Raw genomic sequence first — 27,706 nt, 5'->3', positions numbered from 1 at the left:
TGTTTATATTAGGTTAGTAACTTTGTTTCCCCTGTTTCTTTTTTTTTAATTTAGAAAAATATTATATTATTATTTCTGTATCTATTCATTTGTACTTTTTATTATGTTAGTTGGTTGTTTATCTTCTGATCAAGATCATGTTCTGGACAAATGTCCTAAAGATGAAACTTATAATTGTAAAAGAACTTCTTATATTATTATTGCTATTTTGGTTTCTTAGTTCGAAGGTTAACACATATTACAATTATATTATGGTATAACTAAAAGATGTCATTAATAATATTAAAATTTCAGATCTGAGTCGACCTATGATTTCACCATCGAAAGTTCTTCCAGAAGATAAAAATGACAAAGTGTCCTCACCTCCTGAAAATGAGAAACAAGTCTTACCAGAAATGGATGTGATTTGTCCAGAAATGATTGAGAACGAAGGCAATTCCATAGACTTGAACAATAAATTAACAGAGTAACAATTTAACAAATATTTAATTGAATTAGGAAATAATCAAACTTTATAAATCAAATAAAAATTATTAACAAAGACATTTTTTATTATGCATATTGTTTTCAAACAAGATTTTTAACCCCTTAATTTATTCATCAGAACTTTATAGTGTTTTTGCTATGTCTTATCTTAGCCGTTCCTTATTCAAATTTTTCTGCAACGTATTAGCCGATTTTATTTTATATAGATATTAGTAGTATATCGTGCTAATTAATTTTTGGTAAAGATCGATCGAGCCTTTTCTTCTTATTTTATCAAATGCCGTTTATTTACAAAATGGTATTTTTCTTGGCACCAAAACTAAGAATCCAAAATTACATTTAACTTGTATTTTTAAAACTAACTGGTAGTTAAGATTTAAATTTGTTTTGTGAAAAAACGGAGGGACATCTATTGACGTGTGTGAGAGGGAATGGTACATTTACTTTTAATATACTGTAATAGAGGAAAGCACTGTTTGTTGGTTTTAGTACAAAATTAACGGTTTTGATCTAAAATACTTCTTAATATCAATGAGGTCCAACAGATCGCTGATTTATTTTTAAAATACAATGCAAAAATAAAAAAAATAGATTTAAATATTTACAAAAAAAAATGAATATAATTCTTTGAAACTCAAAGCTCATTTTCACTTTTTGAAAAAGATTAAAGGAAATGAAAGTGAAAATTTTTAAATGTGAAAAAAATATTAATATGTATTAAATTTTTAAAAATGCACTAAACATTAGCATTATTCGTTTTTATCCTATGCACCTATTTTTCAATCTAATTTAAAATTCCTATCCAAAAACACATATCAGCTTATTTATAAGTTGTTTTTATAAGGATTGTATAAAACAAAACAAAAATCATAAGAACCATTTTAAATATCATTTCACTTGTAGATCTTCTTTCTAAACATCGCAGAGAAACATACATATTGCACCTAACTTCACGTATGTGTTAACAAAAAGACATCAAAAAGTTGCACTTATGATAAAATTATTATTTGACGATTGTGCGTTTTGGAGGTTAGGTTTTATGTGTGAAATGCCTGCCGGAAAGCTTGACAGTGTTTTACTACCAACTCTTACGAATATACATACCATTTACCAATACATACGAATATAGACCCGTAACATATCAATATCATACCATTTTTATCTACTTGAGAATTAGACCCACAAATTCAGATATATAATATTAAAATATTAAAAACCTATAATAAAAATCTATTATTAATTACAAATATGTTAAATATCAATATTTATATACAACCACAAATCATATTTGAAATATTTTTGAAATATATATGTCGAGCAATGTAATTATTTTTAGATAATTTCCATTACGTTTACAAATATTTACAGAAACAATCAATAAGCAAAGTTCCATCGGTTTGACCTGCATACATAAATGAAGGTACCAGACTACAGTCATGTTTGCCGAATTTCGAAATAATGTTCTCAAAAACAAAAATAATATTCGGTACATTAAGAATTAAGATACAAGATTTTTTTCAGATTTGCTAAATCGTTTCAGAGTTTGCAACAAAATATTCTTAAACACATATTCTGCTTTAGGTACAACTATCATTTTTCCTCTTAATTAAAATATTTTTTTCCAAATCAATTTGTAAATAGTAGTGCATAGTGCCTTGGAGCAAATTGCTAGAACGTCCAGTACCGTAATTAAACATTCAAAGAATAAAAATAATCAATATTCAATAAAAATTGTTCAATGATTAATAACAATTATTTTAAATGCTTCCAAATAAATTATTATAAATACTGTACCTTTTATTATTCGTATTTTATGGACAAAGTATATAGCTTATAAATTAGACGACGACTTTTACATATTTTACAAGAAAAGTAAATAAATTCTAATCCATCCGAGTGAGAATGAAGGGCCTTATCACATATTTCATCTTGGATTAGAGGATTTTATCTCATATTTCCAAGAATTATATAAAATAAATTGCAAGGTTAAAATTATTTATATCAAACACATAAGTTAGCTTTAGAATATTTTAAATTTAAAACTATATATTCCCGAAAAACTAATCATTTCTTCACAACGTCAACACAAGCAGTTATTCTGAATCATTCTAATCGGATGCTCCGTTCTCTCAAAAACTGCTATTTATTGCATTTTTTGCTTAGTGTCTTCAAAACGTATGGGCCTTTACCAAAAACGAATCAGGATGTTTTTTGAATCATTCTAATCCGATACTTCGCTCTCTCAAAAATTACTGATTTAGCACTTTTTGCTCCGTATCTCCGAAACGGCTAGTCATGCCATTATAAAAAACTAATCACTGCGTCTACCAGTCAATACAAATCGAATGTTTTTCGAATTATTCAAATCGGTTGATCCGTGCTCTCGAAATAGTAGACAAAAAATTGTATGCAAACATACACACACACAAATTTGCATCAATTTTCTCTCAAATATGATCAGGAAGTCTTAAAAATGATCAGGAAGTCTTAAAACGTAAAAATTGCATAAATTTCATTTTCGAGTTTTTGTAATTACTTTCGACAGTAATTATTGTAAACTATTTATATTTTATACACTGCATTCAATCTAGGTTAAATATTGAATGTTGTACTTGAATTATGTACTTTGAGCAATTCATAAATAAGTTTTTATTATATTTTTTTCTTTGATCGCCGATAAGATAATTTGCACAAATCCACATGTTATATTATATTTCTTGTCGATTAACAATAAACTGCATTCTTCTTTCTTATATTTCTTATAAATCACTGGTCTATTTTCTACATCTCTAAACCAAATTTTGAACAGATTTATTTTAGCACATTGCTTCAATAAACTTCGACAAATTGCTTATAAAAAATTGTTTTGATACACAAGATATAAATTATCACTAAGTGAAGACAGTATCTTCATCAATGTTATGCTAAAAGTATATATTTAATATCCACGTAATTTTTTTTCTCAGATACTATTATATTCTATCATAAAGATTTGTCTTTTACCTTACAGGTCAAACTAGAGAATGTTTGATCAATACCGCAAACCCAAACAATCTATCTATCTATTCAGAAAATTATAATAATTAAAAAATAAATAAAACAAAAATATTCAATAAATAAACAAATGACATATTGATTTAAAATTTCAAATTTTATTAATGTCATTTCGAGATATATATATACTGAAACTATTATAAATCATGGCAGAAGAAGAAGCAGGAGCTCCAAAAGCCGAAACTGAAAAAAGAGTGGTTCATACTTATCCCTTAGTTAAGGTAATAATTATAAATTAATTAGATTGATTTATATAATTATAAACTTTTTATAGATATTTTTATTTAGTTCTCAGATATGAGTGATGAGATGAAATCAGAATCTGTTGAATTGGCGGTTACGGCTTGCGAAAAGTTTGCAGCTAATAATGAGGTAAGTTTATGAGAATATTTACCAACACTTTTATTTATTTATTGCGTGAAAGATGCTGCATACAAATTTATTTGCAATAATCATTGATACAATATATTTAATTTGAGTTTTTTAATTAAAAAATATGTATTGTATTGTATACGGGCCGATTCTGCTGTAAAATAGACCAATGTTATGGCAAAGCTATGTTAAGTCCTAGTTTTCATACAAAACGCTGCTAAATACTGTTTTAAACATAAAATGCAACTTCACTCATATGTTATCAAGATAATTATGATAACAAAGCCATCAAAACCATTGGTGCTTTTTCTAGGTTAGGTTTCCTATTTAAAACGTCTGACTGCACAGCAACTATATAGAATTTTTGTTTTGTTTTGTTTTTAGTACCACTTTATAAGAAAACTGCTGCATAACATAGCCTTGCCAAAACATTGGTCAATTTTACGGAATAGCAGAATCGGCCCCATAATGTAGTTTTCACTTTAAGGGTGTTATAAAGTTTTTTTACCCTCAGGTGTTACACTCTCTCATAAATTAGATATATTATTAAAACTGATTTTATATATATTGGTATGTATTATATCGGACATTTAGAAATAAAAATAGGTTTAATAATTCTTTTAAAAAAATCACATAACAATATTTAGCAAAATGAATAAAGTTCAAATTACAGCTGTTGCTTAATCAGGATATAGTTTGGCATAGCGTGTCTGCCATACCAAACTATTTCTTTCGTGAATTGGCTATTGGTAGTATATTGTAACCCGGATGTTACAATATACTACTAATAATAAGGGGTATATAAAAAAAAGTTAATTTATTTAATACGAATAGCTATTAATCATTAAAATTTCCTGTTTTTGGAAAGAAAATGTTATTTTTATGACAAATTTGGAGTCAGTCTGCTAAGTCTGGAAAAATTCCCTTAAAAATTGAAGCATGTGTGCGCACAGAACATATGTATGTATGTAAGGAACTAACACAGGTATGGAAGAACGACTGAACCGATTTTAAAAATTATTCGATTTATATTGACAATACCCTTGGTTGATACCGTTATTTAAATATTACTACATAAAGAAGGATATAAATAGTCATTTTGATTAGTTGATATAAAAATGACAACTTTACAACATTTTTATAGAGATTTTAATGCTATGAGAACTTTTTTTTAAATCATTTTACTAATAAATAAGAATCTCAAAATACTTGTAAGATAAACTATGACAACTTATAAGATTTTCTCTGAGTGAACACATTAACAATTTTAGTGAAATATTCAAAAATCTAGAACAAGAATTTAAAATGTGGTTGTTATAATTATCATGCTACGTATTTTGTGATATTAAAGAATTTAAAATGTAGTTGTTATAAATATAAGACCAAGTCTTTTGTGATATTATGTATGACAAATAGTGATATAAAATCGAGTTTTGCAATATGCATTTCCATAGTGATATCCATTTGTATTACGAAAAATAGATCAACGAATGTTTTTAAGTTAAAACAACTATTCTGTGTATTGCTGCGAAAAAATTAAGTCAAAAATTAAGAATGTAAAAATATAATTTCGACTAGTAGCGACAACTACTTGGCTGTCATCTGCTAGTCATCTGCAAAAACTGACCAAATAATGTCTAAATATCTTCATAAAATAGATAGATTGTAATTTATATGGAAAATACAAGCAAATTTTTATTACAATCTAGGGATCCTTATTACAATTTTTTTTATTTTACAACCCAAAAATGATTGAGCATCATTTATGGACTATATATAGAAACGTTGCATTTTTTTAAAGATACTAGCTATCGAGCAAATTAATTTTTAAGAGAACTTTTTCTTCCAAAGTCAAATATGTATTTATAAAAATCTGATATTTGTCAATTTGTCAGTGAGTATTTTAAAAATATGAATTCTGTATTTTACTCCCACTATATTTATCATTTATTTTTCTCTTTGCGAGTGGTTGTAAAAAAAATTATTTATTTTTGATAAATACAGAATATGTTATTCAGAAGAATTCCAATAATACAATTCCATGAATCGAAAAACTCCTAGATATGCAAAAACTTCGCTATTTATGCCTGATATTTTTGCTCATTTACTAAAGTATACGACAAAAAATCAAAAACTCTTCTACCGCAAATCACAAAATAATATTTTTGTCCAAATTAATCTACTAAGCCATGCGTCTAATATGTCGATGATAAAACTGTATAAGAATTTACATATATTATATCAAACAAAACTATATCTTTCTTAGCTAGAATAAAGTTTTAATAATCAAGTAGCCCTAAACTTAGTTTTTATTCCAGGCGGCTGCCAGGATGGTAAAAGAAGCCATGGACAAGAAATTCGGTCCAAGTTGGCACGTGGTGGTGGGCGAAGGATTTGGATTCGAGGTCTCCTATCAGACCCAAAATTTGATGTATATGTACAACGGTGGCACTGTTGGCGTTTGCATATGGAAATGTACATGAATAGTCAATAAATATACTTATACACTCATAAATAATATATTCTTTGCGTTTGTATTAACTATACTAAATCAGGAATAGAACCTGGTTGAAAGACCAAACCTCTTACTACTGAGCCACGGATAAACTCAAGTTAAATATTTGAATTGTCAATTTTGATTACCATAAAAAATAGTTCTCACCTTCTCCAGTCTGATTTTATACCGAGGGACAAACAATAGACATCGTTTCACTACTTTCTTATTAGTTTGGCCCTAAAGCGAGACGAAATAATGATACATATATTGTGTTTAAAATGCCTATGTGTATTTGTACATATCGCCAGGGCCGTATTTAGGTAACCGAAGTCACTGGTAAATCTTTTATATAGTAACAATTGTTAAAATAAATAAAAAGTTAATGCTTCGACTGTAAAGTACAAGAAGTATCCCTAATCCTTTATAATGATAAATTATGGTAACTATTGAATAACGAATTTTTGCATTAGTAATAGTTTATAATAAGTGGAAAATAATTATTTAAATGAAATTAATTTATATTTCTTATATAAAATATCATTAACCAATAACAATGATAATAATCCTTATTTATCATTTCATGACAATATAGTATAACTTTGAACTAGTTCTTCTAGTTCATTTATAAAAATATTTCTCATAAATAAAGATCGTTTCAAATAAAATAAAGACCATTTAAACAAACGTTAAACAATTAGTGGAACATACATTTTTAAATAAGATTTCTTTCCTTTCTTAGATTTTGTAATTGGTAGCACATTTTTTTAATAAATATGTTATAGTTCTTTCTGAATTAAAGGTTTATGTTATTGGAAGTCCATGAATCAAAGATGCGTAAAAACAATTGAGACTGGTTATAAATCATTACATAAATAAATATCATTAAAAAAACAAAAGCAAATGCCATTTATGTTTTATATTTTTTTAATACTTATTTTATACCTTCAAATTTTAAGTAAATTTTACAATAATTTATAATCCATGCATCGATTCATACGTAGGCCAAGCTGGAGTCTGGATAGGAAACGCAACATGGAAACTATACTGTCTTGAACTCGACTTTGAACCGAAAGCCATATCAGCAATCCTAGTAAAAGATCGAATTGGCAAGCAGACAACTGCTATACCTCATTTTTCAATGAGAGTGCCAAAGGTCAATTAGTCCCAAGAAATATTATGGTTGATCTGGAGCCAACGGCTATCAATGAAGTTTAGGTAGGAACCTATAGAATAGATAATTTGATATCTTCTAAAGAATAATGCTGCCAGTCACTTTCAAATACATTCGTTCTTCAATGCAAGTGCCATTGGTCAATTGGTCCCAAGGGGCAAATATGGTTGACCTGGAGCCAACGGCTATCAATAAAGTTTAAGTAGAAACCTATGGAATAGATAACTTGACATCTTCTGAAGAATATGCTGCCAGTCACTTCAAATACATTCGTTCTTCGATGCAAGTGCCATTGGTCAATTGGTCCCAAGAAGCATTATGGTTGATCTGGTGCCAACGGCTATCAATGAAGTTTAGGTAGGAACCTATAGAATAGATAACTTGATCACTTCTGAAGAATATGCTGCCAATCACTTTCAAATACATTCGTTCTTCAAAGCAAGTGCCATTGGTCAATTGGTCCCAAGGGGCAAATATGGTTGACCTGGAGCCAACGGCTATCAATGAAATTTAGGTAGGAATCTATAGAATAGATAACTTGATAACTTTTGAAGAAGATGCTCGCAGTCACTACGCTTGTGGTCACTATTCAATCGGAACAGATGGAAAAGATGTTATGGATCGTGTGCACAGGCTGAACTGTACAATGTACAGGTGTGCAAGGTTTCTTTGTATTTAATTTATTTGGAAGTGGTACTGGATCCGGCTTTTCATCGTTATTAATATAAAGACTCACTGACACCTATCACTAGAAATGTAAGTTGCAAGTTGCAGTATATCCAGGTCCGCAGGTGTCAACGGCTGTTGTAGAACTTCTCCATGTTATTTTAACCACACATGCAACTATTTCAGCAGCAGGCGTAGCATTTATGGTTGATAACGAAGCTATTTATGATATTTGTCGGACCAAGTTAGAAATTGAACAACCTCGCTTTCCGAATTTGAGCTGTTTGATCAGTTATGTGGTTTCTTCAATCACTGCTTATTTTTGTTTTAATATAAATTTTTATATAAATGTAACACTTGGACTAATTAATGGATAATTAAATGTCAATTTGAATAAATTTCAGAATAAATTTTTAATTTATTTTGTTATAAAATCTTGCACCAATTGTTTTAGTAAACGAAACTCATAATGAACTTTTAAGTGTCAATAAGATTGCAATTCAATTGTTTAATCATTTTAATCAAATGGCAAAATGCGATACAAAAAGAGATGAATATATGGGATGCTGTAAGTTCTATCGTGGTGATGTTGTACCGAAATAACTGTAAATTCAGTCCAATATTATTACAATACATTGGTATAATGTCCGAAGTATTAAATGTTCAGATTTTGTAATTAATTTATTTTTAATTTTAATATTAGGTTTCGTTGCCAGTTAACTCGGAAAAAAAATATTAAATAGTAATTTGAACATTTGGAGATGTCGTACCAAAAGATGAAAAAGCTATCATAACTATTCTTATAGAAAAAGAGTGCGCGTTGCTACTGTACAAGATAGCATTTAAGTGAAAATAAATACATCATATAACAACTTTGAATAATGTTTATTAGTAATATGGTAACACCCGTGATGCACACATTTATTAGTGTCAAGCATTATACATATTTATATAATGATAAATTATAAATCATATATTTATAATAGCATTAAAATATGTAAAATATTTAAAAACAATAATGAAATTAAAGTCACACTTCAAGATTGACATGATCGGTTTGTCATTGTAATTAGCATTTAGAAATGAACCTTCATTAGAGGAATGAAGTAATTGCTGATTAATAACTTCTATAATATATATTATTATATATAATATATAATATTCGTTCACACAGTTCTTTATAATATTTATTATTATATTTCTTCTATAATATATAATATTCGTTCACACAGTGGATTATGTTAAACAACGTCAACAAATATTGTTTAGCAACTTCACTCGTCATGTAATTGTGTTTGAAGAACTTCATGTAATTAAAATTAACATACATTCATTGGCTGATGGTATTTTTTTTTACTTTTTCTTTGAACAGCTGTAATATCTGTTTTGCCTAAAGAATATTTTCCATTTCAATAACTTCACAGATTTATAGAAATTACGAATAATATAGAAATTTGTTTTATTATTTTCATTATAATTATTTATGGGCGACAGGGTAAAATATTCTTCTGATTCAGGCATTTTTCATTAGATCAAGATTTGTACTACGATGTAACTTTAAAATGTTGAATTCTCTATTCACATTAGCGACAGATCTCTATTCACATACGCGACGACAAAAAATCTCCCTGTCAAGCAATTTTATAACATTATTGACAAAAAAAGAATATATGGTGCGCTATATAAATATATACAATCAAATAAAATAAAATTATAGAGATAACTTATAAAATGTATGTGACTAATGTACGTGTGTACAAAGTCAACAAATAAACAATAAAGAAAAATTTCATAAAGATCAAGATTCACCAAAATTCAAGAAATCTTATTTAAGAAAAAAAGCGTTCAATGTTCAAAGGGATTAGAATAGAAAAAGAGAAAAGAAATATTATTAATACATGCACTTGTCGTTGGTTAAATACGACACTGTATTATCGTTGCAACGACCGGTTCTTCTTACCAAATATCAAAATAATCCCGATAAAAACTTTGAAACTCGCGCTGCACAACAGTTGACCAACAACATCGGACGGGATAAGTTACGCGTTGACAAATTAATTACATTAATTAGAAAAAAAAAACTAATTGTAATTTTATTTCATTACAATAAACGTGATAAATAAAAATCAGCTAACTACTATTTTTATAGAAAAAAATTAACATTAATAATTAATATTTATTAAGTTCGTTACTATGGCTTCCACTTTGTTAAGGATAGGATTAAGGAACGTTAATGGTATCTTAGAAAAACATTTGGGTGTACTTTCAATTTGTCTCAATGGTGCCCAAAATAGTGGCGTGAATTTATTGCACACACAAAGTCTGGTAAGTTTAAAAAAATATTCAAATATCATAATAACAGATGTAAAGATTTTTTTAAAATCAAACTAGTAATAAAATAGTAGCAGGATTTTCTATGCTTTTAGTTGCTATATGATCATTTTTTCTACTTGATGTGCTTTTTGGTACTCATTTCTAGGTATCATAATTTCTGATATGTATTTTTGCGGCAGAAATTAAATAAAATTAGTTTTATTTATATTTGAGAATGACTAATCTATATAAATCTATCAGAGATCTATCTCTATCTCTAACTATATAGTTAGAGATAATTATGTGATTACCACTATATTGGATGTCTGTTATCAAAGTTGACTAGAATTTTTTTTATTAGAAATATTTAGTTTTATTATTGGTAAATAAAAATTGACAATAAAAAGTCTTTGCACTTTTACAACTATACATTAATTATATTCATTGTAAAAATGATTCGATAAAATATTAAACCAGCAATTATATCTTACATGTGAAAACTTTCAGTTAAGATATCATTAGAAATTATTTCTCCAATCCCCTGATATTGCAAAATTAGTAAGATAAAATGTATAAAAATTCAAACTCAAAATAGAATAACTTATAAGTAACTTCTAAAGAATAACAAAATTATTAGTATATGATTATTAAAAACTTTCAATTTATAAACGTGACAAAATGAATAATTTTTGAATCCTAAACAAGCTTATAAAATAAAGCTACAAAAAAGTTTAAATGAGAAGTAATTCTGAAATTTATTCATTCACATCTCACATGTGAAAACTTTCAAGACATTGTTAAAAATTAATTCTTCAATAATATAATAGTGTGAAATTAGTAATATAAAATGCATAAATAGTATTGATCACGAATAATTACTAGAAAAAATTCTCTTTGAAAAATTAAAAAAAAAGAAATACAATAAAGTAATAATTAAAATAATAAAATAGGACGAATAAGATTAGAAAATGGAATCCGTGGTAAATAATACAGAATAACAATAAATAATAACAAAAAGTGATTTTTTAGTTTTAATTTAAATTGTAACTAGTGGTGCGTGGCATATCGTGCCTTAAAACAAATTTCTAGAACCTTTCGTACCCTAATTAAAAGCTTAGATTTTTTTGTAAACAAAACTATAACATATTAAAATCGCTATAAAATATCTGATAATTTTATGTGCATATGTCGATTGATTCATTTTATACAATAATACAATTGTAATGATTTTCGAATCATTGAAATCGAACGTATATCTCAAAAACTAAGTTGCCATTTTTTCAACTTTTTGCCCCGTATCTTCAAAACGGCTGAAACTGCTTTTGCCAAAAATTAATCAGCACGTCTTCCCATAAATATGTATCGAATGTTTTTTAAATAAATCAAATTGGTTGATCCATGCACGAAAAATTGTATCCAAACATACATAGAACACACGTGCCACATTTTTTCTTATTATAAGGTATGCCAAAATGTTCGGAAACCTTTGAAACGTAAAGATATGTAAACATTTTCATTTCGATTTTTTTGCAATGGCTATAACTTACCCTACGGAAAGTAGGATAAAAATGAATGTGAACAAAGCTAAAATTTCTGTCATTCTAGATATTTAATATTATTGTCTGAAGGGTTGGTAGAATTAAAAGGTCTGAAATGATTTTGAACTGAATTAAATATATAACTATGTATATTATTTTAATCGCTTTATCAATATAATTGAAAATAAGTCTGATTACATACTGAACTAGGTTACACCAAGAAAAATATTATATTAACATAACTTTGACTGATTTGATAAGTTTTTCCTATTTTTAACTTCCCGTAGGGTAAGCTATAGTAATCGCAAAAAAGCGAAAATGAAATTTTTTATATATCTTTACGTTTCAAAGGTTTCTGAACATTTTGGCATACCTTAAAAAATAGATGTATGTGTGTGTATGTGTGTATGTATGTGTGTATGAGTGTGTGTTCGGAAACAAATTTTTGTCGACGATTTCGGGAACACGGATTAACCGATTTAAATAATTAAAAAAACATTCGATTTGTATTGAGAAGGAGGCGTGCTAATTAGTTTTTGGCGAAGGTAGGTCTAGGCGTTCTGAAAATACGAGGCAAAAAGTGCCAAAAACGGTAACTCAGTTTTTAAGAGAACGGAGCGTCCGATTTTAATAATTCAAAGAACATTTTACTTGTATTGACAAGATGAAAAACTGATCAATTTTTTGGGAAGGCAGGTCCAGCGGTTATGGACTCTCAATAAATATAAGTTTAAAAAAATGTCATTTGGCGGTCAAAAATGTTTATTGGACATATGTACATCAAATTATGAGATATTTTATAGAGATTTTAATAATGTGTACACATTTTGTGTAAATTTTTTTGGGTTCCGTACCAGGATTTTTAATTACGGTACGGAACGTTTCAGCAATGCACGATGCACAATGCACCCCACTAGTTATATTATATAATGCAAATATTTATCATATATAAAAAATTAATATTATATTTGGTTATATTAAAATTATAACCCAATTTATTACATTTTTGATATTTTTATACGCTTTAATTACATATCGATAGTTTCTAATAAAGCCAAATGATCTCTATCAACTATCAACGTCCGATAGAAATGTTGTATAATAAAAAATCCAAATCCAAAACCAAAACGAAACGAAATAGAGGTCATCGTACCGTCGCACCGACCGACTGTCCCGTACCAGTACTAATGTATGGTGTTCGGTGTGCCCATGATGCCGTTCCACTTTCATATCCAAATATCCGATGCACACGCCAAGGGCATTCCTTCCTCGCACACATCGGGAAATTATTACCGAAAAATTAAACACAACAGTACCTACTACATCAGTTTACGTTTTCACTTAAAACTCACGTTAAAATATGCACAGATTTAAAACGTACATGTGGGCAGGTTTACACACATGCACAATTAGACAGAGAGTGGTTATTACAAATTTTTACAGAATGTTACCTGAGACGTATTTGTGAATTGTTTGAAATCATTTTTGATGTTGCATCATGTAAATATAATAGCAAAATAATTCCAATTTTTTTTCTTGCGTTTCAAAAGTTTCTGATCATTTTGCTTTATTATAGTTCCAGTATATACTCACTGGGTATATGTCTAATATGCAATCAATAATATTTTATCATTTATATGTCAAATATCTCTGCTTAATGTTGTAATTTAAAAAATTGCAGAAATAAATTTTAAAAAACTGGGGTGTGTTACCTACTTGTTAAGTAGGGTAGCGCGAGGCACAAAGGTCCAATTTGACTTTGAACAATTATATTGTAAAAACCAAACCAGTTATATCACACATATCAAACAAAGAACTATCTGACTATGTCTAGTAAAAGTTTCAGCTAATTCATCATTATAAAAAATTTTTTTTGCTGTTTTTCAAAAATTTGTCACCTGCTCCTTTTACCCCATAGGCGACGTAAATTGGGACAAGAAGGTCCCTGGGGAGTAACAGGACCAATGCCTTATTTTTAATTTGAGAACAGATTTTATAAAGTAATAACTGCATTGGTACATTTTTACAAAGATAACACTGTATATAATCTTGATCAGTAAAAATTCAGTTAGTCCTTTAAACCCCACCCACGTGTGAGCTTTTCTAGAAATTATTTAAAACCATAGTGCTAATGCAACGTGCCCAATCAAAAATATTGATGCAGATTACTGATGATCCGTGGTTCGTAAGCAATAAGACCTCACACGACGATCTTCATATTGAATTTATAAAAAGAATTATACAAATCAACAGTGTCAAACATTTTCATAAACTAGAACATTATACAAATCCAGCTTCTTAAGACACAAATTTCAAGAAAACTAAAAAAGAATCTGCCCGAAGATAATATTGAGGACCCTTAGACAACTTTATAGAAACAGAATAGTAAAATCACTTATTGAAGTGATTCTCTAACTATCTATATAATATTTATCAGATTAATTTATATGTGTGTTTGAAAGTGTGTGTGCATGTGTGCGAGTGAATGACATAAGCCAAATATCTTATAGAATTGTCCTGTTTTCTGATTGCTATTGAAAATAAAATTTAAAAAAACAGTTGGCTAACCTTAACTTATTCAACCAAATCTCAAAAGCTTGAGCAGCAGTGATTCATTGACCAGTGAAGTCAATTATGACAAAACCGCTAACGAGCATACATTTTTTAAATACTGCAAGTAATATATATAAAATCTACAATCCTTAAAAAAAAGTATTTATTTTGCATACCACAAGTGACCCAATAATTAATATCTCTTCATTTGGTGGCAGCGGTGGGTAAACATTTTCATTTGATTTACCCTTATTTTAAGAATAATGGTCGATTTATGAAAAGTGATATTTAATACTTAAATTGTTACTAACTTGCTTTAATATTAATTACTTGCTTATTGTAAAATAGTTCTCAACAGTACCTTACAATTATTTGGTGCATGTACCTTTCAATTTGAAATTATAGTATATGTATATTAATGTGCATGAATGTATGTATATTAGGATGTGACTCTATTTCGAGAAAACGTCTGAATCGATTTGGATAGTTTATTTATTGGAACAGAAATTAAAACTCAAAATAACTGTTCTATAAAATGTAATGTACTATACTACCTATCTTTCTATTGATAATTTTTATATTGCAGCAACCTTGTGGTTGTCCTTTTCTATTAGTGATAATATATTTAACCTTAATAGCAATATCCAAAGTGGCTATTTTCACTTGAAAAAATATCTTGATCTATATTTTTTACTAAAAATAAATATCGCTACTACTTGATATTAGATGCCCTAAACGCGGATTTCAACCCGAAACTTAATAAATATTCAAAATAAAATGATTTTCAATAAAAGGGATAAAATCGAGTGTAATATATAGTTTAAAAGTTATTCTAACAGATGATTTTATATAAATTATTAATATAATTATTGACCAGCTCTCCTACTATTCCCAAAAATCTCTATGCGTACGTGACGGTCGCGCAATGTTGTTTTTCGACCCGCGACCAACTAAAGACGAAATTTAAATATCCAAACAAAAAATATGTTTTGTAATTTACTTCTTTTTCTCAAGATTACGTATAAAAAGAAACAGATCACAATTTTATGCTCTTGTACTTGTTTTAAACGAAACTTACAAAAAATATAATTAAAAAACATTATGCTAAATTACAAAAAATAAAAACATACTCAAATATTAAAAATGAGTGTTGATTCCATTCTAGTTCTGAAAATTTTGAAATCAAGGCTGGATTTGTATAGAGAATATTTTTATTGGAGTATGTTTTGTTAAATAACCGTAAAAAATATCTGTAACATATCTCCTTGAACCAAAATAAATTATAATTAAAATAAAAATAAATAAAAACGTTATTTTCCTTTAGAAGGCCCACCTTGTATTTCACTCAAATGACGGTATAGAAGTTACCAAAAAAGTTTGCAAAAATCATGAATTCTTAAAATCAGGTTTATCTTTTAATACTCTATATGTATTTCTAAAAGCAAGTTGTTCGAAGTAGAGCAAAAAATATGAAAAACTTCACTTCAGGGCGCTCACCTTATTCTATATTTTACTGTAAATTTAAATTATTCCTATATAAAACCTTATAAAATTTCTATTAAAACTGAATTCTTATGAATTTATTGATAGCATCTATAAAAGAAGAATAAATAGATCACAAACACGGCCGCTTTGCCATCACATCAATTTTAATTGTTTCCGCTCTCCATAGGGGCGCCACTAACTGTAGCACGTAAATTAACCCTTAGGTTCAATTCTAATAAGAATTATATAAATATAGAGAAAGTAAACATGATTAATTTGAATGAATGGAATAAATTATAAGCGTATGAAATACAATTTCAGCTGAACCACGAATATGTTTTCATCCAAATATATAATAAAAAAATACTAAACGTTTGAAGTACGTATATCATAATTAGATAATCAGTTATTTAAAAAAATAATAATTTTATGCACAGTTAGACCATCTTTTGAGTGCAAAAAATACTAAAACATGGTAAAGCACGTTTTTTCTGTGTCGATTATTTTCATACAAATAAATTTCAAATGATTTCATTTGTATTAATTTGATGAACTTAAAAAAACAAGAAATATGAATAACAAAATAAGTTGCCAATCCATGACGAAAATTGCTATACTAAATATAAGGTAACTAATAACCTAAATGATGATATATGTTAAATTATGAGTAACACGGCTGATTAATATATAATAGTCATGTTTACCATATTCTTATTTTGAGAATATAACTTATAACATTTTGTATTTACTATAAATTTCATTGGTAATAAAATATGAAACAAGAAAGCCTTCAGCCTTAAAATATGTCACGCATGCCAAAATGCGTACTTGATTTTGCAAAAATTATGCAAAGCTTCGACATAAATATTTATTTATGAGAAATTTCGCAAACGCGTTATTGATACGCCGAAATTTAAATGTGAACGAACTGAGAGCACCAATTCGATTTTGGTTTATTATATGGAAAGTAATCAGCATTACATTTTTTTTTTTTAATTCGTAATAAAAATAATATGATATAACAACTGACAACTTAGCATTGTATTAAGATAATATAAATAAACTAGTTGGTATTGGTATTTTGCCTTGAGGCAAGTTACATAAACTTTCCGATATGTGTAAATAATCGACTTAATTAAAAATAAATTAATTTATGAGTGATTAAAAGTATTTCGAGTGGATTTATTGCACATAATTCAAAACAGACGAACGCGTTAACTCCGAGTATTTTCTAAAAGCAAATTTTGACAAATCAATAATTTTTATAATTGAACCAGTTTCCGTAGCACTTTAATGATTTAGTATGTTCCATTAAGACCAAGTACCTACCTACTCTATAGTTATACCAAGTAAATCGTTTAATCGTAAACGACTTGTCGTAGGGCCGTAATATTTTAGTATGATCTATAAGACTATGGTATCTACCATCAACAAAATTCATACAAATCATCGAAAAAAAATGTTTTAACACTTTATTACAAGTACGATCTTTACCAAAAATTAATCAGGTCGATTCCCAACCAAAACCTTTCAGAATCGATTCATAACTGCGGGCTAAAACGTAGACGAAAATTTTTTCACTTTTCTGCGATTTACAAAGAAACGGCCTGGCTGATCGTCGAGCAAAACTGAGAAACGATAGTCCTCATAGAGACACATCGAATGGGTTGCAAATTTTTGAAATCGGTGCAGCCGTTTTTGAGAAAACGTCAATTTACGGCAAAAAAATTCAATTTATGCACACATAGACACACATACTTTTTCCAAATTTGGTATCATTCGATTCAGAATGACTTAAAACGTCGAGAAAACATAAAATTAGCAAATTTTTTTGATAAAAACATAAACTTTTCCTTCGGTAAGTTAATAAATGAGTCAATAAAAAATAATGTCTATTAACTTATAACAAAATTAGTCAATTAACAGCCGCAGAAATTTTTGGGTTATCTGGACCTTATTAAAAATTGATTTAATGTCTTATAGATGATAAAAAAAAAATTAAGTATGTATCTGTAACTACCAAAAATAGTTTTTAACTTCCCGAAGAAGAAGTTGATGCACCAGAAAATCCAATTTGCTGATCTTAAGTATTCCTGGCACTTCAAAGTCATTCTGAATAGTTCGACACCAAAATTGGAAAAAGTAACTATATGAGTCAAAATTCGATCTTAAAAATAATTCGATGAAGTTTGATAAGGATTCCCGTTGTTTAGTTTTTCGCGATTATTGGTCGAGCCATTTCTTTACAATTAGCATAAATGTGCAATATTTTGTCCACGTTTTCGCAAAACAATGCTAAACTGATTTAAAAAACTCAAAAATATCAAAGATTTTCAAAGATATCAATGCTGATTTGTTTTTGGTAAAAATAGTCTTGGCTCTTCCTTCGTAATTAAATGTTAATTTTTTTTTTGATAATTTTAATAAAACTTTGTACGATGAAGACCATAGGATAAGCGTTTGAATTATAAAAATTCGTCAAAGTTTATAATTTCGCCGCGAGCTTGAGTGATTCTAATCAGAATCTATGCCGAAGCATAGTACGTTCTTCGGTGTTTCGTAGGTAGCTACTGATTACAGTTGACGCCCACGTTTATATAAGATAAAATGCATACCTTTTGTAAAGTACATGCAAATTGACTTTTAAGGCATAATGCTACTTACACTTAATGATTATATTGTACAAACCTTTATCGCAACCAAATATCTGTTAATAAAATATATCATAATCATTTATTGTATGTATTCGATATGTGAGAACGTTATGATTTTATAATGTAAATAATGAAATGATTATATATTCAAGCAAATTTCAATTCATACACATCATCTTGAAAACGATTATATTATTGTTATCTAGTTGTAAAAGATTCTATAATTATCCTATCTTCGTGAAAGTCAAAGAGCAACGAATTTGATAATAAAAATTAAATAAAGCTTCTTCCACTTCTATATGAACAGATTCGACACTTATGATGAATCTGTCGAAATAATATTAATATCTTCTACTAAACCATATCAACGAATTATCTTATCAGCTTGGCCTAATTTTTATATTAAGCCGAATAGTGAGATACCAATTTGATAGTTTTTTAAAAAAAAATTATATAGTGATAAACCACTAATTTTTTATTGTAAATCAACTGCTAGCTTTCACAAATTCATATTTAAAATGAGTCCATTTAATATCAATCATTTTTTCGGTATGTATCTAATATCGTTGTTACTTTTTCGTAGTACATTAATAGTCTTTTATTACAAAATTTGAAAAAAAATAATTATTTTTTTACAGATTGGCCAAACGACAAATACATTAGTGAAGAAGAAAGCCCAAGAATATTCCCTACAAAACTGCCGAAGGTATTCCGATAAAAGGGCGACCAAGGGACGCCAACAAAGTGATTCTGATAGTGATTCGGATAGCGATGACGAGGATCCCAAAAAAGACAGGGTAAGTAAAAAACAAATATATAAAGGCCAATCATAGACCTTATACTACATGGACTGCTAGTCGAGCGCAAAATAAGTGCTCAAACATAAAAGGGTATGTGACGTCACTTGCTGAACGAACGTTACCGACAATCGCGGAACTCTCTTAATGCATATGCTCATAAAAGTGAAGCTTTTAGCTCGCCTGGCAGGTTGAAATCGTCTGGAAAATTCATTTTTTAACTAATTAACGAATAAATAAAATTATGTAAAAGTTGAAGCTTAAGAGAACAAGTTTAATTTTCGGATATTTTTTTTGCATTTTCAAACTCTTGATGGATGATGATGGGCAGGACTCAAAAACCTATCAGGCGATAGTTTTCGTACCTAAGAACCTCCAGTACAAAAATTTTTAGCCTTACAGGAACACTATTTTGTAATAACAAATACTATTTAAGCAGCATAAAAAATCACTGTATTTTCAATGAATCATTTTTTTCAGTCAGAATTGCTAACTTCTAGCAAGAACTTTATTATTATACTCTTTGTAAATAACATTATCAGATATTTGATAAAAACTAGTAATTTTAGTATTAAAGTCAGCGCAAGAATTCAATTTAAAGCTATACTTTTCAAAAATCCGGGACAATCCGGGACTAAAGATCTAAATCCGGGACAAATATTGCTTTTTGGAAAACTCGGGACCCAAGGTGGCAATCCAAACCGGGACGTATGGTCACGTTACCAGTAGCTAATATTTACTGACAGATTTTGATCAAAAAAATTATATGAACTTATTTTTATAAAAATATTTGTGCGATTTTACAAACTCAAGAAACGATTTTTATTCATTTTTTTTTAAAAAAAGATTGGTTATGCGAATGTTTTACCATACCAGAATTTTTTTCACACAATTACAGCTTTGCTACATAAATATATACCATTGCTGATGCAAAATACAGTAGTTAGTAAATAGAAATAGAAAGTGAAAAGTTTTAACACTGTTCTGAAATTTTGGCAAATAGTAATGTAAAGTATATACATTAGAGTCATTTATTATACACGATCTATTTTTCTGCAATTTTTGGAGGAGCTGATTGGATGAGAACTGCCAATTTAGTGATTTTAATGATGAGCAAAAACATAATTTACGATTTAGATGTTACAATAACAGAGACAATAAATTTTTCTAATAATTGTTCGAATTTAAACATTTTTTATGAGTTCATAATTTTGTACAAAGATTTTCGTCAACAAAAAAAAATTCAAAACTCGCTTATAAAATAATTATCAAAATATTAAACTGATTGATTTATCTATCACGTAAAATTTGAATTTTGAATTATTTCATAATTTAACTTCAAGAAACGTCTGATGTAAAATAATTTAAGACAAAACGAATACTAAATTTTAATTGTTTTTTCAAATTCAATGATGGACTTCTCTATTTTTTCAAACATTTATATCAATAGTGAAGAGTTGTATAACTGAAAGTAGTCCTTAGGTTTATTTTTTATACTTCATGAAAAATTTCATATTAAAAATTTTAGAATAAGATTTAAACTTATTGGCATCTACAAGTACAATTTGTAGACTCATATTAATTCACCTCGCAATTTGTTTTAACATGTTTTCATCCAATTTAATTTATATTTTAATGTAATTGCAACTGTAATTGTAATTAATTAAATGAAATTTGAAAATTATAGCCTCTTGTAAGTTGAAAATTATACCCTTTCCACTCGCGAATTGCTAGATTTATATGAATTTGAAATTGGAATGCACCCGATTGGAAAGGGTTATATAAAAAAAATCAAGCTGTCGATGGCAGTTAATAGAGCAAAAATAAATGTATTTAATCCATAACTTCACTTATCTTTTCTCTAAAAGAGTATTTTTTTGCGCGTGAACTATAAACAAAACACAGAATATATTGACCTTAAATACAACAATTACAATACAATCTATATTTAGTATTTTTCTACAAATCTGAAATACCAGAAATCGCCTAATAATCTAGAAAAACATTTATTTAGAATCGAAACAACAACTAACGAGCGATAACCTTAGAGAAGATGTGTTTTTACACCCACGAGCCATTGTTTGATAACGATGTTAATAATTGCAAAACAATATTAAAAAAAATCAGTATAAATCATTGTTATAATTCACAATTTTATATGTGATATAATTAAACATGATAAACAAATAAAATAATAACAATGAATTTGTCATAAATAAGTTGTAAATTGAGTTCAATAGATTGTATAAGTATAATTGGATACATAATGAGATATATAGTAAATCCCAGTTAAGACAATTCTGCAGGACAGGACCAAAAGCGACAAAGTACTTAATAAAGTGACGTGTTATGCGATAAGTCGTATTAAGCATTATAGACCTTAACGGTGTCGCATAATGTCATTAAAAAAATGAAGATTTTAAAAAATTATTTTAACTGCAATGATTATACCAGCTTAAATTTAAATTAATCAATTTAAACATAAACCAATTGATCCGATTTAGACATTATATTTCTATTCTTTTCTACTTCTTCTTCATGATGAAAAAAAGGTGCAAAAAAAACTGCACTACTTTATATAAACAATAAATAACCTATGTTTTCGGAAAGTTCTTGACTCCCAAAATAAGCTTACAGAATTTTATTTAAATAAAGTTTAAATTACAAGAGTAACAAAATTAAAAAAAACTTCAAATTAGTTCAATTCCTAAAATTACTTTGAGAGTGAATGATTATTTGACAAATTGAAAAAATATTTAAAAATTACAAAAGAAATGATAAATTCGTTTATTTCATAAATTTTTTTAATAAACTTATATTCGGTTTGACCATTTGCATTTAATGCTTTTCATTAAATTTTGTCTATATAGAAATTTACATAAACAACAAAGATTTTTTTAAGAGATATAAAAGAAACTCAACCGCGTTTTTTATGAAATTTACTGCAGTTAACTTAAAAGTTAATTTAAAAATTTTAAAAATATATTTCAACTATAATGGTTATATAAATCTACAATACAGTTCCTGTAAGGCCAGAATTTTGTGCATGTATATAGCCATAGAGAATAATCAACAATGCCACCACCAAAATGATCATATAAAAAACTCACCATTTGCAGAATTTATTGACCTGCAACATCCCTTTGCCTCTTTTTGAATCCAGGAAATATCGTCGCACTTTTTTGAAAAATACATGACTTTCTAAACACTATCACTATGTTTTAATCTAAAACCACACATAATTTGTATTTTATTTACACAACTCACTGATCAAAACATTATTCACTGATAAGAAAACACTATTTCGTTCATTCATTTCGTCACGTACACTTTCTTCAAAACTCATTACTTCGGAATGCACTTTGATAATTTTGTTTGATGATGATTGTCTTTGGCACCAGAAAGTCTATCTTAAAATAGTTTGAAACAAAAATTTGATTTTGAACAATGTAATCAAGTGCCCGAAAACTTTTAGCTGTTAACTTTCAAAAATAGCTTCAGAGGACATAATATCCACTAGAACTCTTTACTTTTACTAATTTATTTTTTATATAAAAAAACTGCTACTGGCAACTTGTACCCATTGTCATTTATTAATTATATTTACTAAGGATGATACAAACTACTACAAGCTCTTCTAAGGACAATTGTAAAGTATTTGATGAAATAAAATTAAAAAAAAAAAAATAACAAAAGTAGTATTGAATGAATTCATTTGGCAATTTGATTATATTTTACGTAATTTTATTCATGTAATAATTAACAATAAAATTTTGAAAGCTATAAAATTATAGCAAAATATAATATTTATAAAAAAGGCGCAAATTTTATGAAAAACGAGGAAAGTTACTTGATGTATCTTTCTCAATAAGGTTTTTTCTTCGAGAGACAGTAGAATATGATTTTTAAAAAAACAACTCCCAAACGTTTTATATTGCTTTAACATTAAATATTATTTACTATTTCAGGGTTCAAGTGCATTTTGGAGAAGAAAAATGCGAACCTTGCATGGAATTATGGACGTCAACAAGGACGGAATCTGGTCCTACGATGATGTACTATTGATGACTGAACGTTTTACAGCTTTGGGACATCTTTCCGATGCTGAGAGCGAAGAATTCAAAAATATTATGACGGTAATAAGAAAATAAATAAATGTTGACGCCAAAGAAAATAATTTAAAAGAATAGGATTTAGACAAAAGTTTTAAAAAGTTTGGCAACTAACTATTTCCCATCGCTTGTTGCCAGTAATACGATGGGATTTTCCCCTTGTGGCCAACTTAAGACTCCAATATTACAGGTCTCAAGCATAAACGCCACTAGGGGGTCTTTAAGAAAAGAAAAATTTTAGAATTTAGAAATTTAGAGAAGAAATAGTTTAGAATAAATCAAATATGAAAACGTTGAAAATAAGTTACTTTAGAGATTTGTAGTAGTATATAGCGAAGATAGTATGTATAGTAAAAAATTTAAATCTTATTTACATGCAAAGTTGCACATTTTATAGAACTGAAGTAAATATTGAAACGGTGTTAAGTATTTATATATTAGCCCTTTTCTTTGGATAGGAGACATATGGCTCTTTTCCTTAGACCCATGGTTAAGAAATTAGTTTTTAATAAGAGCAAAAACGTTATTTTAGAAATAATCATTATTTTAGAAATTAACTTTATAATTTATTAAGTTAAATCTTAATTCATATTGATTAAATTTACTATTTACTAAGATCGGAAAGTTTTGCAACTCGCCTTAAGACAAATTTTATAATATAATTGGAGTTATTATATAGATGACCAAAGTATAATTGATTTTAATTGTTTATATATTTTTTAAATAATCACCAGCGCACATGGGAGGAGCAATGGGGCGAGGTATCTCCTTACAATTTGGTAACAGTTGAAAAATACTTGGAAGAAATGCATCACATGTTGAATGATAAAGATCTCAAAAAGAAGATTTCTAGTTTCCTGCCATATTTATTCAAGGTAAAAACCGATGTTTTTAATTAGCAAATAGAATTCACCAAATATTTATGATATAGTAAAATATTTTCAAATGAGAACTTATTACTCATCAATAATTCAAAGTCAAAATGAACTCAAAAATAAAATCAATATATCGTTGGAACCACAAATGACACCAAATTACCACCGATAATGCCAAACATGTATGTAGGTTCTTTCTGCTGCTAAACAAAACTGTTACCTGTGAAGGCTGATCGGTAAAACTGATGAAGACGTTTGATGTATTTGTTTATTTTATGACTTCTTGTACACTTCACATATAACTTTACTTAAACAACTGAACTTGAATATGATTAACTGATATACAACTGACTAACTCGACACCATTGATAACTAGAATACTACTGACTCATGTTGATCTGAATTTTATGGAAACTAAATGACGACTGACCTATATTGATTTGAACTTTATGGAAACTAAACTATGACTGACCTATATTGATCTGAACTTATTGAAAACTTAACACTTTACTTAGTTGTTAGGGGGCGTCCATTAATCACGTGAGCGAGTTTTTGAGGATTTGTAGACCCCCTCTCCCCCTTGGTGATATTTGGTGATATTCAAAATTGAATAATAACAACTATTAAATTATTACCATTTACAGGCTGTTGACAAAGATAAATCAGGATACATATCCGTGCAAGAGTTCAAATTATTCTTTGCCTGTCTCGGTCTATGCCAGGACGCTGCAGCTGTTTCCTTTGCAATTATCGACACAAACCAAGATGGAAAAATATCTATGAAGGAATTTGTTAAGCATGGCAGAGAATTCTTTGTTACTGAAGACGAAAATAGAATCTCAAAAATGTTCTGGGGCCCACTTTTGGAACGCTAATTAATTCATAACTAGATGGTACATTATCATTTATACTTTTTGCATAATTTCAAAGTTTTAGTTATTTTTGATCATTTTTAAATTCCAATTTTTTCATAATACAATTTGACTGCTTATAAATAATATACTGATTACTTATTAAAAGTAATAATGTCTCAAATACTGTTGAGAATTACATATAATTATTTCTGACTATTATTAAGTTAACAAAACTAAAAAAAATATGTTCTGTTATATTTTATTTACTTTTCATACTTTGCTTCCCTTTTCAAAAAGCGTGAAGTTTGTAAATTAAATTTTAATTTTAAATTAAATTTCAAAACAAAACCCATGAGTTGTTAAAAAAGAAATAACTTGATAAGAAAGTGAGACAATAATGTTTCCTACATAATAAGAAGCAACTAGTTTAAAAAAGTGATATTCTATGAAAAGCATCAAATTTGTTTATCTATAGATTTATTATTATTAAAACTTGTTATAGAATTAAAATAACCAATATATAATTTTAAAATAATTAATTTAGTCGAAACAAATAAAATCTTAAAGCTTATACTTGGTCACATCCATAGACAACATTCCAAAAAATATTTATATTGATAAACATTTGATTTACAAGAATCTAGATGTACTTTTGATACTCTTGTGATATGATAAAAATATAATAAAAAAATTAATAATAATACATTTTTTATTTTATCAAAAATATTTGCATTTGGTGTTTGTACAAAGCAATTATATTAATTAAAAACTAGTTTTAAATAAAACAAGCGAGAACAATGCAATAGATCAATTAAAATTATCTGAAGGATGTTTTCACAATTAAAAACTAATGATTACTTATAAGAAAATAATTAAAATTAATTGTACATCACTTAAATCTAAATAGAGATAGTATTTTAACTACACTAAATTTAAATGATTTTTAATCAATTTGATATCTTGCATAAGTTGAGTGATCTGCGCAGTCCTGAAAATTTATTTGAACTATTAGAAAACAAAATACTAATATAGTCAAAAAACTAATGCCAGAATTGATTAACTTATCATTTTGTATAATAAAGCGATATAATACTTTGTTAATAATAGAGCAGAACGTGGCTTAAACAGGTCTGCGAGGGAAACAGATTACCACCATTATCTCAAAAACAAATTAAGTACAGTGGTACCTCACCCTAAGCTGGAGTTATACCCTTTATCAACTCCTTTTCTGTTTAAACACAGTACATCTATGGTGGTACATTCTTGTCATCCTCATATTTTTTAATAATTTCACATTTTAATTCAAGACACGTGGCCCATTCTTTAAACCCACATTTATAAAAGTTATATTCGTGTGCTTAAATATGAGTACATGCCAAAGCGAGATTCATGACAGTAGTAGAAGTTGATAAAGATTTTATGTTCATTATTCACTCCTGGCCATTAAGCTTAAATTGATTAAATAATGTAGTTATTATTTTGAAAAACCTCTTTAAGAATAAAAATTAAATAGTGGTCTATTGCCCCCTGGCTGTCCGCATATGCAGTAGAGAGGACCAGATGAAAAATTTGACAAAAATAACAAGAAAAAAACACAATTCCACAATGATTAGAAATTTTACTGAGCATAGTTCGATAGTTGTTTATTTAATGTGTTATATGTTGTTCTGTTGTTGGTTTGGTTTTAATAGTATAATTACTAAAACTCAAACTAGACCATTGTGCCCTGCCCTATCCTATTAAAATTCTAAAATTCAAAACAATATATTCAATAGATCAATCATTATGGTAGAATATCATTGCAATCAGTTTTTAATTTAATACCCATATATAAAACATACCTTTCTTGTAGATTAAGTTTAATAGCTTCAAGTCGGTTGTCGTTCAGGTATAGATCTTTCTTCTGATCTTTACTCTCATACTGATTTATCTGTGATAAAGTGTTTGTTAAAATATAAAGATTTGAAGTGATTCACTATTTTAACCCCTTCGCTACTAAGTTTGTTACGACTTTTGTTTCAAGATTTATCACTCAGGGTTGAATAATTGAGAATTCTGATTTGTTTGTGTGGTTTTTAGTTCTTTAGATAGGTGATTTATATTTTTTGAATACATTCTCGTCCATAATAACTAAAAAAATCTTAAAATAATTAGTTTAACAAATATTTGCGCGGCTTGGTGGCTCGTATAGCAGCGTCACTTCTGTATAAAACACACTCGTTGCGAAAGGGTTAAAAAAGATTGTAAAGTATTAATAACAAGAGCATACAAATCAGGTA

The 27,706-nt window shown here is 27.9% G+C and overlaps 3 protein-coding genes across 4 annotated transcripts in view; 2 read left to right on the top strand and 1 right to left on the bottom strand.

The window, feature by feature from the left end:
- The first annotated feature begins 3,686 nt into the window (after window positions 1-3,686).
- Window positions 3,687-6,395, top strand: LOC113378053 (dynein light chain 4, axonemal). Its single transcript, XM_026618565.1, has 3 exons — window positions 3,687-3,761; window positions 3,829-3,912; window positions 6,231-6,395. The coding sequence occupies exons 1-3, from the start codon at window positions 3,687-3,689 to the stop codon at window positions 6,393-6,395; spliced, it is 324 nt and encodes a 107-aa protein (XP_026474350.1).
- A 12,393-nt stretch (window positions 6,396-18,788) lies between these two features.
- Window positions 18,789-25,448, top strand: LOC113374702 (sarcoplasmic calcium-binding protein-like). Its single transcript, XM_026614676.1, has 5 exons — window positions 18,789-18,815; window positions 19,428-19,586; window positions 23,555-23,722; window positions 24,433-24,573; window positions 25,218-25,448. Exons 1-5 carry the CDS (start codon window positions 18,789-18,791, stop codon window positions 25,446-25,448), a joined length of 726 nt encoding a protein of 241 aa, XP_026470461.1.
- Window positions 25,449-26,269: 821 nt separating this feature from the next.
- Window positions 26,270-27,706, bottom strand: part of LOC113377526 (nuclear pore complex protein Nup88-like) — a 276,647-nt gene continuing 275,210 nt past the window's right edge. For both annotated transcript variants that reach the window (XM_026617875.1, XM_026617877.1), the window contains 2 exons: window positions 27,269-27,357; window positions 26,270-26,415 (listed from right to left, as the gene is read on the bottom strand). In XM_026617875.1, the coding sequence (XP_026473660.1) occupies window positions 26,349-26,415; window positions 27,269-27,357 (156 nt within the window). In that variant the 3' untranslated portion in view covers window positions 26,270-26,348. The remainder of the gene's footprint in view (window positions 26,416-27,268; window positions 27,358-27,706) is intronic.

This window comes from Ctenocephalides felis, unplaced genomic scaffold (assembly GCF_003426905.1).
Source record: "Ctenocephalides felis isolate EL2017-DRISC unplaced genomic scaffold, ASM342690v1 CF-g0.4_SCAFFOLD_01886, whole genome shotgun sequence".
NCBI lineage: Eukaryota > Metazoa > Arthropoda > Insecta > Siphonaptera > Pulicidae > Ctenocephalides > Ctenocephalides felis.
The sequence above is the reverse complement of the archived record's forward strand: the minus strand, read 5'-3'. Positions and strand labels throughout refer to the sequence as shown.

Bases quoted from the DNA above. Each gene is read 5' to 3' on its own strand.
- LOC113378053 (XM_026618565.1), top strand. From the start codon at position 3,687: ATGGCAGAAGAAGAAGCAGGAGCTCCAAAAGCCGAAACTGAAAAAAGA. The intron at 3,762-3,828 runs GTAATAATTATA...ATTTTTATTTAG, and splicing joins ATACTTATCCCTTAGTTAAG to TTCTCAGATATGAGTGATGA. The intron at 3,913-6,230 runs GTAAGTTTATGA...TTTTTATTCCAG, and splicing joins AGTTTGCAGCTAATAATGAG to GCGGCTGCCAGGATGGTAAA.
- LOC113374702 (XM_026614676.1), top strand. From the start codon at position 18,789: ATGCTACTTACACTTAATGATTATATT. The intron at 23,723-24,432 runs GTAATAAGAAAA...AATAATCACCAG, and splicing joins AATTCAAAAATATTATGACG to CGCACATGGGAGGAGCAATG. The intron at 24,574-25,217 runs GTAAAAACCGAT...TACCATTTACAG, and splicing joins TCCTGCCATATTTATTCAAG to GCTGTTGACAAAGATAAATC.